This window comes from Lytechinus pictus, chromosome 15 (genome assembly GCF_037042905.1).
Source record: "Lytechinus pictus isolate F3 Inbred chromosome 15, Lp3.0, whole genome shotgun sequence".
Classification (NCBI taxonomy): Eukaryota; Metazoa; Echinodermata; class Echinoidea; order Temnopleuroida; family Toxopneustidae; genus Lytechinus; species Lytechinus pictus.
This window is the reverse complement of record NC_087259.1, coordinates 30,736,640-30,750,323: the sequence shown is the minus strand read 5'-3', so window position 1 is coordinate 30,750,323 and position 13,684 is coordinate 30,736,640. Positions and strand designations below refer to the sequence as shown.

The window sequence follows — 13,684 nt, the reverse complement described above, 5'->3', positions numbered from 1 at the left end:
AAGATGCTCCTGCGTCATGAATCACAGCTATGGAATGTCATCAAAGGCTTCATAAATGACCATAACCCCTACAAGAAGTGGCTTCATTATTGAGGAGAAGAGAGTTGCATCATGGTATCTGCAATGGAGTAAATCGCGGAAGAAGTAGATTCATTACTATGACAACACCTTCATTAGCTGTGAGATTTCAGATTGGAACTCATTAACTCAAAGGATAAACATCAATATGCTTGAGGAGGAATTGAGTTATGAGAAGATGACACTGAACTAGGAAAGGCTAAATGGACCTGGTTGATGAGATCTCAAGTCACTGACAGATATTGCTCTTAAGATTCAAGGATGATATTTATAGAAAGCAATTACTTATTTTCATTCTAATAATCTGTAATCTAATCAAGAGTGTTTCAGAAGAGATTGCACAGCGCCCTTGCTTCTTTTTTATTTCAAGGATTGGTCAACATTTACAAATCTCTGGTTTAATCACGATAGGCCATCATCAAAATGATAATTATAAACCTTGCTGTGTGCAAGTGTACAATGTGAATGTGTGATTTGAGCATTGCTTTTAATGCATGGTCAATCTTTGTCATCCTGGGAGGAGAGAGGCTTCAATGTGTATTGATGAGAATCGAGGATAGCAAGCTATTTTGATGACTTACCAAGCAACCAGGATTGCAGAATTGATGGTACTGTCATCGCCAGGGGGAGAACATTTTCTTTTCATGATTTTCGATCGACGCCGGAGCATAAATGCTTCCAGATGATTCGTCTATAAATGCATTATTGATGTTGTTGTGGTAACGAGAACATTTTTCTTTGTGATTTCCTCTTGGATGAAGAATCATTATAATGCTTCTAGTTTTTCCAGGTGTCTTGCTACTAAGATCATGAAACATTAATACAGTAGATGAGGCTAGAGAAGTAGGCAAAGCAATACACATTGATTATGTGATATGGAGATGTTTCTTAAGAGGCTGAAAAGGGAAACTCAAAATAGAGCAAACAGATGCAATCTATCAACTCTAAAATGTTACCACCATATGCATGAGCGAAATATCTTGTGTAATAATTGGAGAACATTAAAACACTTTTATTTTTAAATATTTTGAGACATTATTCATCTGGACTGTCGCGATGGGATGTTCGGTGGGTAAAAATCCTCCGCTGGATCGGATACCATCAACTTCATCAAATGCAGACCTCAAGTCAAAAGAAAACGGGAAGTCTGTGCATTCAAAAGGTAGGTTTAGGCATCTCAGTCATTTATGTACAGGTGTAGTTTGTACATGTAGGTGTGAGGTGACAAATATTAATATTGGTACTCTTTATTTTTTTGGAGGGGGGGGGGGGGTAAAAATGAAGGAAATATACTAGTGAAATAAATTATATTTCACCGCCATTGAGATAATTAGGATTAAAATCTGGTTTAACTCTTGAGAATGTATATTTAAAGTTCCTACACAAATCATGTAAGCATCATAACAAAGAACATTTTAAATTTGCTACATGTATCCTTGTTCCTTAATTGCAGTTTTACATCCAATTATATATCATTCCATTAGCTTTAATATTTTGTTTCGCCATTTTATTTTTAGGGGATGCTTCTGATCTACCAAGCAAGAAAACACTTGAGAGAAGGGATACAGGAAAGTTTAGCAATGGATCATTAGGAAATGGAGATGAACAGACAAATCATCAAGCTACAAGTCTAGTAAGTATCAAATTAAGGGGCTTGTGGTGATGAGGGGAGGGGGTGAGGGGGTAGATTGATGGGGGGAAGTTTAGCAAGGGATTAGGAAATGGAGATGAAAAGACCAATCATCATGAAGCTACAAGTCTAGTAAGAATCAGATGAAGGGCTCAGAGGATGAGGTGAGGGGGAGGGTCCGGGGGGGGGGGGGGTTGAGGGGAGGCATGGGGGTTGATGGGAGAAAGTTGGGGATGAGGGAAGGGAGAGGGGGGAGGGAAGGAGGGATGTTTAGCGATGGATCATTAGGAAATGGAGATGAAAAGACAAATCATCAAGTTACAAGTCTAGTAAGAATCAGATGAAGGGCTCAGAAGATGAGGAGAGGGGGAGGGTCCGGGGGCATGGGGATCGAGGGGAGGCAAGTCTAGTAAGAATCAGAGAAAGGGGTTCCGTGCAGGTGAGGAGGGAGAGGTGGTAATTAGTGGAGGGAGAGAGAGAGAGGAGAGGGAGAGGGAAGTTTAGCAATGGATTAGGAAATAGAGATGAAAAGGTGAATCATCAGGTAATGAATCTAGTAAGTATCAGAGATAGAAGCTGCTTTTCAGCCCACGCCAAAAAAAAAAAAACCCAATCAGAAAAAGATCAGGTATCTTGCCAATGTGAAAACAAATTACTCATGATATTCCAGAAAGAAAATACCTGAGGTGGTTTTCTAGAACACTCATAACTTTTGTCATAAATTTTGTCATTTCTTTCTGAGATATTACACTGTTATGATTATCACAGATCGTTATTCTTAATATTGTCTTTTCCCCAAGTCTCGCCTTTGAAACAAAAGGTTGTGGGTTCGAATCGTAGCCACGGCGTGTTTTCCTTCAGCAAGAAATTTATCCACACTGTGCTGCACTCGACCCAGGTGAGGTGAATGGATACCCGGCAGGAGTAATTCCTTGCATGCACTGAGTGCCGGTGATGGTAGCTCGAACTAAAGCTGGGGTAATAATAGCAACGCTTTGTATCCTCTGGCAAAAAGCGCTTAATAAATTCAGCTATTATTGATATTATATCTCTTTAAGTTCCCGCCCATCTTTTCAGAGGCAAACCAATCCAAATCAGTTAGTTCCCAGTGGGAGCCCTTCTAACCAATAAGAAGGCCTGATGGCACATGGGGTGTATCCTCAATAAGTAGCTGGCGTTGTGCAACTGCGCGTATGTTGATGCGCTTAATTGCAAAGAGGCAGGGAGCCGTGAATTATTTTTAGAAGAGAGATAGAAAAAAAAATGAAAAAAGAGAAAAAAAGAGGAACTAATATGTAGGGCCTCACTAATTGTAGCAAGAAATTTCTTTGTTGAAAATAATCATGGATGATGAGTGAAACTAATATCACCATCTAATCTAAATAATATCATTGTATGCTTTAGTCGGCAGGGTATCAGGATATTTGGTACTAAAAGACCCTGTCATACATTTTGTCATATCTTTTGCTTGTATACTGGGATTATGCGCATTTAAGAAATGCATTTTTTGGTGCGCTCTAAAGAGAAGAGACAAAATTTATGACAATTTTTATGACAAAAGTTTTGACATCCACCAGAATACCGATTCTGTCATATCTCTGAGAAAGGACAAAATATGGAGAAAAGACAATGTTCAGAATACGGCCCCTGCTTTTTCATAGATACTCTTAAAAAATTACAAGAACTATTGGGTATTATGAGGCCTGAAGAAGATATTGTAAATTTATGGTATTTTGATGATCAAGTAAGTGTATCTGAAAGGACCTATAGAGAGAAAGGGGAGGAGTTCTGAGAGAAACAGATGAAGAGGGATGGGGTGAGGTACCCAATGGTTGTCAATGATGAACAAGCTACCATACATACTGGATGTATAAATCATATATGTATGGTATATATTCACAGTATACTGTATATTATTCTTTTTTCATTTTGATTTTCAGGTTGACTATTCAAGCATGAAGAAACATAAAGATGTGCCATTATCAGGTCCTATATGCAATAACAATAAGTAAGTACACATATCTTTTTTAAAACAAAATTATCAGTATAAATTTGCTATGTTTTTGTATATCCAGCAATGTAAAATTTTGTTTTTATTTCGGCAAGATGTCATATTTCCCTATTTTTTAGACCATTCTTTACTTCCAATTTAATATGAAAATTATCCAATTAGAAAAAGAAAAAAAATCTATATTTTTTAATAATTACTGCGGGACAAATTGTAACAAGAGTACAGTATCTAATATTTACTAACCAAGATTTTGGACTGTGCTAAAAAAAAAAGAGGAGAACTCTGAAATAGTATAAACTATTGTTAATATATCAGATTAATATACTGATATGGTTGTAAGTCTATGGTATATCGCACTAAGGAGGAATATTTTCTCAAAGATTTTTTTTCCTCATCATTTTTCTCTAACATTGATAACCTTTGTCAAATAGTCTCATGATAATTTTGATATTAATCAGTTACTTTTCATTTCATCATGTATGTGGGTAACTTCATGCCGAAGACTTCAAATACAAATATTGAATCAGCGCTAGTTAGCAATATTACAAGGTATTGAAATTTGCTTAAAATTACCATCCATGGAATTGCCCAAATGAAATTTCCATGAGGAGAGTTTTGATTTGAATTTATAAAGCCCTCTTGTCTTCAAAAGTACATATGCATTCCAAGAGAAGTTTGAACATGTATACACCATACAAACAATGGTTGTGTATGCTATGTTTACAGTAGCTAGATCTGGTTACCCTGTACTGTGTAAATGCTAGGTCTCTACTGTCAAGGGTTTTTACACGGTGAAATTCATATCCTTTGGATTTACAATTATATTATGGATGTCGTGGTAGTTATTCATTTTGAATGAAACCATTGGACTCTCAATTCCATTGTGGAAATTGTAGAAATAGTGAAATTTTTGCCCTTTCTCCATGCATTCAATGGCATTACTTTAACAGAGCATGCAATTAAGCCAATAAAGTGAAATTAAAGTGTATGTCTGAAATTATGAGAGGGCTACCTTGGGTTATAATAAACTCCACCATTACATCTAGAAGAAGAGTGATGATATTATATTGACACCATTCACACTACCTTGGGTTATAATAAACTCCACCATTACATCTAGAACAAGAGTGATGATATTATATTGAGACCATTCACACTATTAAAGATATCACTTGAATGATTGTGAATTTGTTTGACTACCCTCTCATGTTATAAATCCTAATGTTCATTCAACCCCCCCCCCCTCTCCCATGAAAAAAATTAGAATGTCATTCGGATTCTGTCAGAAAAACATAAGAAACTCAGTACTTAAAGGGATGCTCTGGGCTGAAGGTATTTATATCTCAATAAATAAATTAAAATTCACAGAGCAAAATGCTGAAAATTTGATTAAAAATGGATAACAAATAAACAAAGTTATTGAATTTTAAAGATTTGCATTCTTCCGGTGAAACAGTTCTAGGCATATCTTCATGAATATTCATTAGGTGGGCTGATGATGCCATATTCTTACTTTTTCTTTTGTATTTTATTATATGAAATTAGGTTTATTCATAATTTTATACCAAGAACTACGACAATTGGATTGACAACTGATTAAGTGCATTAGTTATTTCTTGCTGCAAATTATTTTGTCATAAGTGAGACACATCATTTACACATTGATGAAAAAATGAAACAATTTTGATTTCATGTAATAACATAAAAAAACAAGGAAAGTGGGTATGTGACTTCATCAGCCCACTCTATTTATTTAGATATAAATATCTCTAGCCCGGAGTATCACTTTAAAATCCATGCTGCTTTAGATTTGAAATATTTAAAATCCTTGTCTGGAACACAATTCATCTATGTGTATACCGTATATGCTTGACAAGGGTAAGCTAGTGTTACATGTTTGCTTTTGATAGTGAAACATGGAAAACAATGGGCAAAGGGAGAAGTTATTTGCACATAATGGGTGGGAGGGAAAAAAGCAATTCCTCATTTTGAAGAGAGAGTTCATTTCCGAAATATGTAAAGAAAATTAAAACTCGGCCGTAAAGATGAGGAAATACGTTGCATGTTCTGGGCAATGTAAGACAAAGCTTTAATAGCAATTGATTGTAAGACTGATTTCTATGATTGATTGATTGTATTGATTATTGTGTACATGTATGACCAATGGTAAATATCAATCCTACAATCAATTACTCACCTTCATTTAAGTATGACAATAGAGTCGCACTTAAATTCCGACATGTATATGACATGTAATGCGCAATCTTATTGGTTAATACGCAGTGGTAAGCGTCAATTTGCCATGATCTAACCAATGCGGTCATGCTTTTTATACCGCACGCAACTAGGCATTTAAGTGCGAATTTAAGTCATACTTCAATCTTTTTGAAACACCCCTCAGGGTTTTAGTGAGTTTATATTCATATATTTTAACAGACAATCAAACAAAAAATCTTATAAATGTATTTTACTATGGATATAGTTCAATATTTTTGAAATCACATTTTGAACAACTCTAGTTATATTATGCATTATCGTTGGCCATAAAATAGAAGGGCATGGTGGATAGCCTTTTATCATATCTAGTTGGTCATTATTCTAAATTATGTGCAAGTCCTCTATCTGGTAAAATTAATCCTCTTTTCACTGTACATAATACCACTCCAATCTACCTCCCATACTGCGTATAATTTATCATGGATTGGGAAATTTTTTTTTTTTCAATCATATCTGCGAGGCACTTAGGCCTGAACCTTCCTCTGTAGAAATTGAGCATTTAGCCATTGACTTTTATAGCATGCATCTGTACAGCCAATGATAGTAATAGAAAACTCAGGATGATTGAATACTATATGTCTTCATAAGTGCTATCATTATTGGAGGAAGTGGATGGATAGGAGTGGCCAATTACATTGGTTGCCATGGTAATAAACAAGATTAGATGAAAAGTTGCTTCACCACAATCTGGGTTACTCTTTGATTAAGACGAGATTAGTCGTTGACAATTGATGGCTACAGATGTTATGGGAAAATGCAATAAAAAATTGTATTTTATATAACCATAGTCAGTTTTAAAATAGGAGTAGAACATTTAACTGGATGCTTATAGTTATAATTTGTTTTTTTTGTGTGAATTAAGAGAGAATACATGTATATTATCATCATTTTTATTATAAATAATAATATGGTCCATTTACAAAGCGCAGCTACTATAATTGCATATACTCTTCTGCGCTTAATACTTGGTATCTTATATTATTACCCCGGCTGTAGCTGAGCCACCATATACATGTACATGTAGGTGCTAAAGCATTCAAGGAATAAATCTTACCGGGAACCCATTCACCGCACCTTGGTCGAGTGCAGCACAACGTGGGTAAATTTCTTGCTGAAGGAAAACACGCCATGGCTGGGATTCGAACCCACGTCCCTCTGATTTGAAAACGAAAATCGTAACCACTAGACCACAAAGTATACATGTAGATTAATTAATTGTAATGTCTGATTTGTGATTGACCTTTGGCTGATTTCTATGATTGATTGCATTTAGTAATTGGTAATAAAGTCCCATGATCAATCGCAAAGCTATTGTTACCAGGCCCTTGTTAGAAAGCAGAATTAATGGTAATCAGGAAAGCATTGGTCATTTTAGGGTTTTGTACGTGTATAATCACTGCACTCGTTGCTTTGTTTGAATGGAAGCTTTATATTGCAGTGATGCTGAGATAAATTCTTAGGTGTGAAATGTACATAAACTTAAGTCTTTTTATTTATTAGTAAGTTTCTATTTACAAGGACTTTATATGGGGTTATTGCTTGGCGTAATTTATAGGCAACAAATTCTGTATCCTGTAGCTTCTTTTAATTTTCAAGTACAATACTTTTGTACATGAATGTTGTATGACCTTAAGTGCTATTAAGCAGTTAAGTGGTTATTATTTACCTGACTTTTTAGAAAGCTTGAATTTTCATTTGTTAGCACTGAGAGGACTTTCAGCTGTACATCTTCTCTAAGGGACTTGAAAATATTATTAAAGGTCAATGCCTTACCAAAAGACTTCACATTGCTTTTGAATCTAGGTTGCCAGATTTTTAAGCCACCATATAAGTTGAGTAATTGATTTAACCATTTGTACTTCTACTTCTTCTGTCAATTTTCTCAATAGTAGATTGAATTTTTTTAAATATTTGTTTCTGTATGGAAGTACATGTATAAGTTTCATCACTTTTGAGAGAAAGTGCAGAAGAAATGAAGTAAGAAAGTATGAATGTTTGAACAACAAGATTATCAAATTTTTTTGGGCATAATCATAAAAAAATGATATCATATCCCACTAAATAACAGTCTTTCTAAGTGTTAGATTGTGTATACTTTACCCCAGCTGTAGCATGGTTATCTTGATTGGGTACCAATTTACTAATATAGATTGATGCCTCGCCAACGGATGCAGATGCTGCAGTGGGATTTGAACCCTATAGGTTGTGGCTCAAAGTCTGGTAACTTACATTATCCACTGAGCCACGACACCCCTACAAAAAAAAAAACCCATCAATATAATAAGTAATTTACTCTCTTTCTCTCTTTCAGGGAAGTTTCTAAAAGCCAGTCTGACTTCTTCAAGATGCTGGATGCAAAAATAGAGCAGGTAAACTTTTTATTATTTATAAAGAATAGGAGCTGTATTCAATTTATACTTAGAATTTTAAGTATTTTACTCAGTATTTTGCTGAAGTAAAATACTTAATCATCTTTAGCATTCAATTGCATTTTTTTTCTCAGTATTTTGCTTGAATTTAAGTCAGCCCTCTGCCAGACTTAGTCTGGCTTACGTGCAGTTTACAAACGCGATACGTGCAATCATACATTCCATGCACAGATTGATTCATGTACATACATAGCGTGTTGTTTGGCTCAAACTTTATGACGTCACAATGGTTATTAGTAAGTATTTTGCTTAAATTTGGCTTGATAAAGTAAAATATTTAGCTGCGATCTGAATATGAGTTAAAACATTTTGCTTAGCCAAGTAAAATGCTAAGAAAAATACTTGAAAACTGAATACTGGCTCAAGGGCTGGTTCATAAAGCTGTTCATGAATTATGCATGACTTTATACATGACCTTTGACCCATGACTGATGACCCTCGTGCTAAATTATATATTCCAGTGAAGTTGCCTTAACACCTACGTCATGTGTAAAGTGCATAACATTACCAACAGCTTCTTGAAATACCCATCAGTTGTAAAGTGCCTCCAAATTCATCAAGTGTTACATACTGTAATGATGAGCAAAGTAGGGTCCTGCATCAATATTCTCTGTATCTTATCTCACTTTTTTAAGCTAAAAAACCTTATTCTTTGAATAATTGTGTTTTATCAGTCAATTATCCAATCTTAGCATGAGTCGGCATAGCATGTTTTACTGCATTTACAAATTGCTATGTCTATCTATCACCATTTCTGCACTTCTGCATTTCTGACACTCCTTCCGGTAGCTCACTTTATTCATCATCCCAGTATAGCTTGCTATATGAGCTGCCAAAGGGATTTCATCAAGTATCAAACAATCAAAAGCATTTATACTGATGTTGTTGAATGCTGGGTTAATATGTGATTAGTCACAGCGTTTTCCATGACATTGAATGTGACCACTTTTCTTGAATTGTTTTTCATACAGGGTAAGGACCTAGATCCTGAAGAAGTGACGTGACACCAGTCTATTTCATCTAGTGGGACCCCTGGATTCTACAAGGGACAGAGATTGAAACTCATTGAAAGAAAACTAAAGATGCAGTTGCTCCTTCTTAGGCGTGCTCTCCTTCCCATCAATAATCGTGCTGCAATTTTTCTGGTTCATCATGTTTCAGATTATTACAAATCAATCTTTGCTACTCTTCAAAGACTGAAAGATTCATTCATAACTTCTCTTCCATGAATGAGAAACTGATTTTTGTTGAAAAAAGGGGTTGTAAGTTTTTCACATTTTGGCATATATTTTGTACTTATGATATAAATCTGAAAACCTGTGATGAATTTTGTACAGTATAAATGATATTTTTCAAGGCCTTGTTAAAGAATGAAGTACTTGTAAATTGGAAAAGATATTTATTTTGTGGAGAATTATGCGAGTCATCCATTTGTAATCTGTTTTCAAGACTGTGATGGGCATTGTTGAATGGTCGTAGAATGTTTGTTTTATCACATTCATTATTCCTCTTTCTATTCAGAATTTGTTTTATGTCCTACAATGTATGTCTGTTTCCTTCTTGTCCAACTACTATAGAGCGTTTTATCAATCTTTGTCATCTGATACCTTCCTTGGTTTTGATTGGCCGAGAACCATGGCTTTCCGATTGTTACTATGGTAACTGTCAGATTAAAAATCCCTTTATGAAATGCTCAAAAATCTCTCTAAATCAAATCAAATCCTCTAAAGGACTATACAGCTGAGCTTAAAGTTGACCTTGATATTAGACATGGACTTTGGAGAAAAAAGTGGGACAAGGGCCTTTCCATAGCTGGAGGAAATCTAACTCTGTATTTCTAAACTGTTAAAAATGTTGCTTAGCATTGGTATACCTTATCTCCACAAGACATGTGAGTGAAAATGGGTACTTCATTCAGTGCTTGGCCAAATATTCCAAAGATCTAATTCTAATTCCATCCACTTCAGCCATTGCCCTCATCAAATTGTGTGCCACATATGAATGTTACTAACCCCAATCACATTCCATCTTGTACATTTCCTATTCCATTTATTATTATTATTATTGATATGATATATTTGAGCGTGATTATTATATAATCCAACTTACTTTTGTATATCTTGTGCCATGTGTGTGTTTTACAATCAACCATCTACCTTGAAACCTGCCATCTCATATACAACCATATGTAAATATATATTTTTGCTGTTTTCAATTAAATTTGATTGCTGAAAACAGATTATCTTGACAGATATTGATCAGAGGGTGTGTAGGAGACATATGGATTCGTTTGGTATAGTGTTAACAAGTGTGATAGAAATACTCCAATATCAATATCAATAATTCTAATATGATTCCCGTCCCCAATATTCATTTCCCCCCCCCCCACGTTATAGAAATTACATGAATTATGAGGTCCAAAGCCCTACGTCTGGGACCTGTCTGAAATATTTTGTCTCTGTTGTCTAGTTCATATTAAAAGTTTCATCAATGAACCATAATTATTGAGCAGTTTGGGGAATGAAGTAACGTGAAGGAACATGAGGGATGAATGCACTAAAAGTTTGATTATTTTGGAAAAATTTACATTTGCAGTTTAAACTCTTCGACATGGTTGTTAAAAGAAAGTGAAAATGCTCCTCTACATTGATGCAAAAATTTATAATATTTCATAAATTTAATATTCATAAAAATCTCACTGGTTTGGAAGATTAATCTGCTCTTGATGTTAATATTTATTACATGTACATAAAATATCATGGGATTGCATATTAAATCAAAATGATTTTGAAAGCTTTATTCATAAGAATTAAAGGGAAAGTCCACCCTAATAGACTTTAAGAAATAGCAGAAAAAATATTAAGAAATATTGGTGAAGGATTGAGGGAAATCCATCAAAGATTAAAAAAAGTTATTAGAATTTAAATTTTTTGACTTGTGACGACATATGCACGCAGCTTTCCCATATATCGAGTAGTAAAAAAAACAAATGAAATATTTTGTATTATAGATAAGTAATAGTACCATTTTTTTCCCCAAAATTTATTATTTAACAGGGTAACAATGAAGACTTTCGAGGTTGAGTTATTTTTGTAATGTAAATGTTTCTTGTTTTATTTTTATTTGCATAGTTATTGATATCTTCAGTCATTGAATATTCAGATAATAATTGTTTATTTCGAGAAAATCTAATGCAACTACAGTATTGTCATTTAGGAAGTTATACAGTATCAGTGCACCAAACTTGATTAGGTGTTTGACCTTCGGAAGGTAATTTCATTGTGCTACCAAAACTTACTTAAACACCAACATACATGTACTTGATTAGGTGTTGTAGCTAGGGAAGGCAATATCAATTGTGCTTTTAACACCAAAACTAACACCAAACTTGAACTCACCCAACATGTGTAACAATGTGTGGAATGATAATCTTGTTGTTACACAGGCATTTCCTTTTAAAGAAAAAACTATGAATTCCTCTATGATATGCAGCAGCAGACTTCATTGTTTATTTTCAGTGTCAATATAATGCAGTTATCATACCTCTGTTTTATCAGATGTTGTTTGAAGGTTTGCATGGTGGCATGTACAATCACTGATGTGGTTTACGGTACACCATGTGGAGTGTTATAGAAACAGTGGATAGAAGAAGAGAAGGAATGGATAGGCGAGAAAGTGAAGACGGACAGTCAACCTGTCTGAAACGTCGAGTCTCTACTAATCATCTCTACTCGCCGACTCAAGCCAGCATCTCATCAGCTCTACTAAAGCTGTTCTCAACTCATCAATCTTTCCTGGTTTACAGTCCTTTTCAGGACTACTTTCAAGAAAGAATACTCTACTCTCAAATCTCCACTTTCTCTTCTATCCACTGTTTCTATAACACTCCACATGGTGTACCGTAAACTCTGTTTTATCATATTGCAAACATGTTACATGTGGTTGAATGCAGTTTACTTTTGAAAATCTTTGGTTAACGTCATGTGTTATATATCATCTTCAAGAAGTATTGAATTGTCATAGGAAAAAATAGCATAATGAAGTTTGTAGTTGCGATATAAGAGATACGATGCAACAATACTGATTGGTCACAGCTTTTTATACAATTTAAAGCCCAGTATTTTGAGATTCTTGCAAAGAAGAGTGTCATTTTGATGATCCATGCAAGGGTCCTGTGGTACAGCATTTTTGTTGTACTATAATAGTGGTGCCTTTTTATATTGAATTTTGATACAGATAATCTATATCTGTTGTGTGTATTAAGAGAGAAGAATATGGAGCTGCATCAATTACAAGAATCTTCATAAAAGGAATGCATAATTGTTCAAAGTTTATGCCATGTTTAGATGTTATATCACAATACTGAAAATGATTGAAATCCAGGGTGGTTTTACATAAAGCTGCTCATAACTTACAAGCAACTGCAAGAACTACTGGTGATCGTTTCTTAAGAACTAAACCAACACCAATGAAAATGTGGTGTATATCATTTACCACAAGAAAGGGTCACCAGTCATTCTATGTTGCTTATAACTTTCAAACATTTTTATGAAACACCCACCAGATTATCCATCAAGCTTGAATTACTTTATTTAAATAGCCATGTGGACTGAAAGTCACAAAGAATATAAAAAGGTAATATAGATGGCAACTTTACAGAACGAGAACTGATTATGAAAATTCAAGTTTTATGTGATCATGATTGTTTAATGTGGCAATGTTTTCTTAAAATTCTGGAAGTTACCAAGAATTCTCATTTTCTTTTGAAAAAACCAACAAATAACCTTGTAAGAACATTTAAAAGAAACTACTACGCAATTAATTGAAGTTTCCTAAAGCTTGTAAAGTGAATGGGAGAATTTCTCACGTGTAAATTATGAGTTGTATATTTCAGAGCTTATAATGTGATCGAAGAGAAAACTTATATTTATGTGCCTTCAATGATAACCCTTGTATGTACTTAAGAAAAAGATCACTCTGATGCAGTGTGGGCTTTGGTAAAAGTAGAAACTTTGATAAATAGATCTGTGAAAATATAAGCAAAATGGTGGGAAAAGGTAAATTTCTAGAGATAATGTGCTAGCAGTGACACCAATGAAATAGACCAGTCTGATTGATGGTATGTCATTTCAAAATAACTAGACAAGTTTTGATCAATCTGATATTGGTTTTGTTGGTTTGACTGGTATTTAAGATTGTAAAAACTTGTAATGAAGATTGAGATACGCGCTCATAGAAAATTATGGTACTTTTTCAATA

General features: G+C 34.4%; 1 protein-coding gene across 1 annotated transcript; it reads left to right on the top strand.

Annotated features, from left to right (window-relative positions):
• Nucleotides 1-12,219, top strand: LOC129278091 (uncharacterized). Its single transcript, XM_054914308.2, has 5 exons — nt 1-1,240; nt 1,596-1,711; nt 3,649-3,716; nt 8,308-8,365; nt 9,397-12,219. The coding sequence occupies exons 1-5, from the start codon at nt 1,135-1,137 to the stop codon at nt 9,427-9,429; spliced, it is 381 nt and encodes a 126-aa protein (XP_054770283.1). The 5' UTR covers nt 1-1,134; the 3' UTR covers nt 9,430-12,219.
• The last annotated feature ends 1,465 nt before the right edge of the window (nt 12,220-13,684 follow it).

What these genes read in the sequence shown, in the direction of transcription:
- LOC129278091 (XM_054914308.2), top strand. Translation starts at nt 1,135, where the DNA reads ATGGGATGTTCGGTGGGTAAAAATCCTCCGCTGGATCGGATACCATCA. An exon ending in ATCATCAAGCTACAAGTCTA is followed by an intron (nt 1,712 to 3,648) that starts GTAAGTATCAAA and finishes TTTGATTTTCAG; the next exon opens with GTTGACTATTCAAGCATGAA. An exon ending in CCTATATGCAATAACAATAA is followed by an intron (nt 3,717 to 8,307) that starts GTAAGTACACAT and finishes TCTCTCTTTCAG; the next exon opens with GGAAGTTTCTAAAAGCCAGT.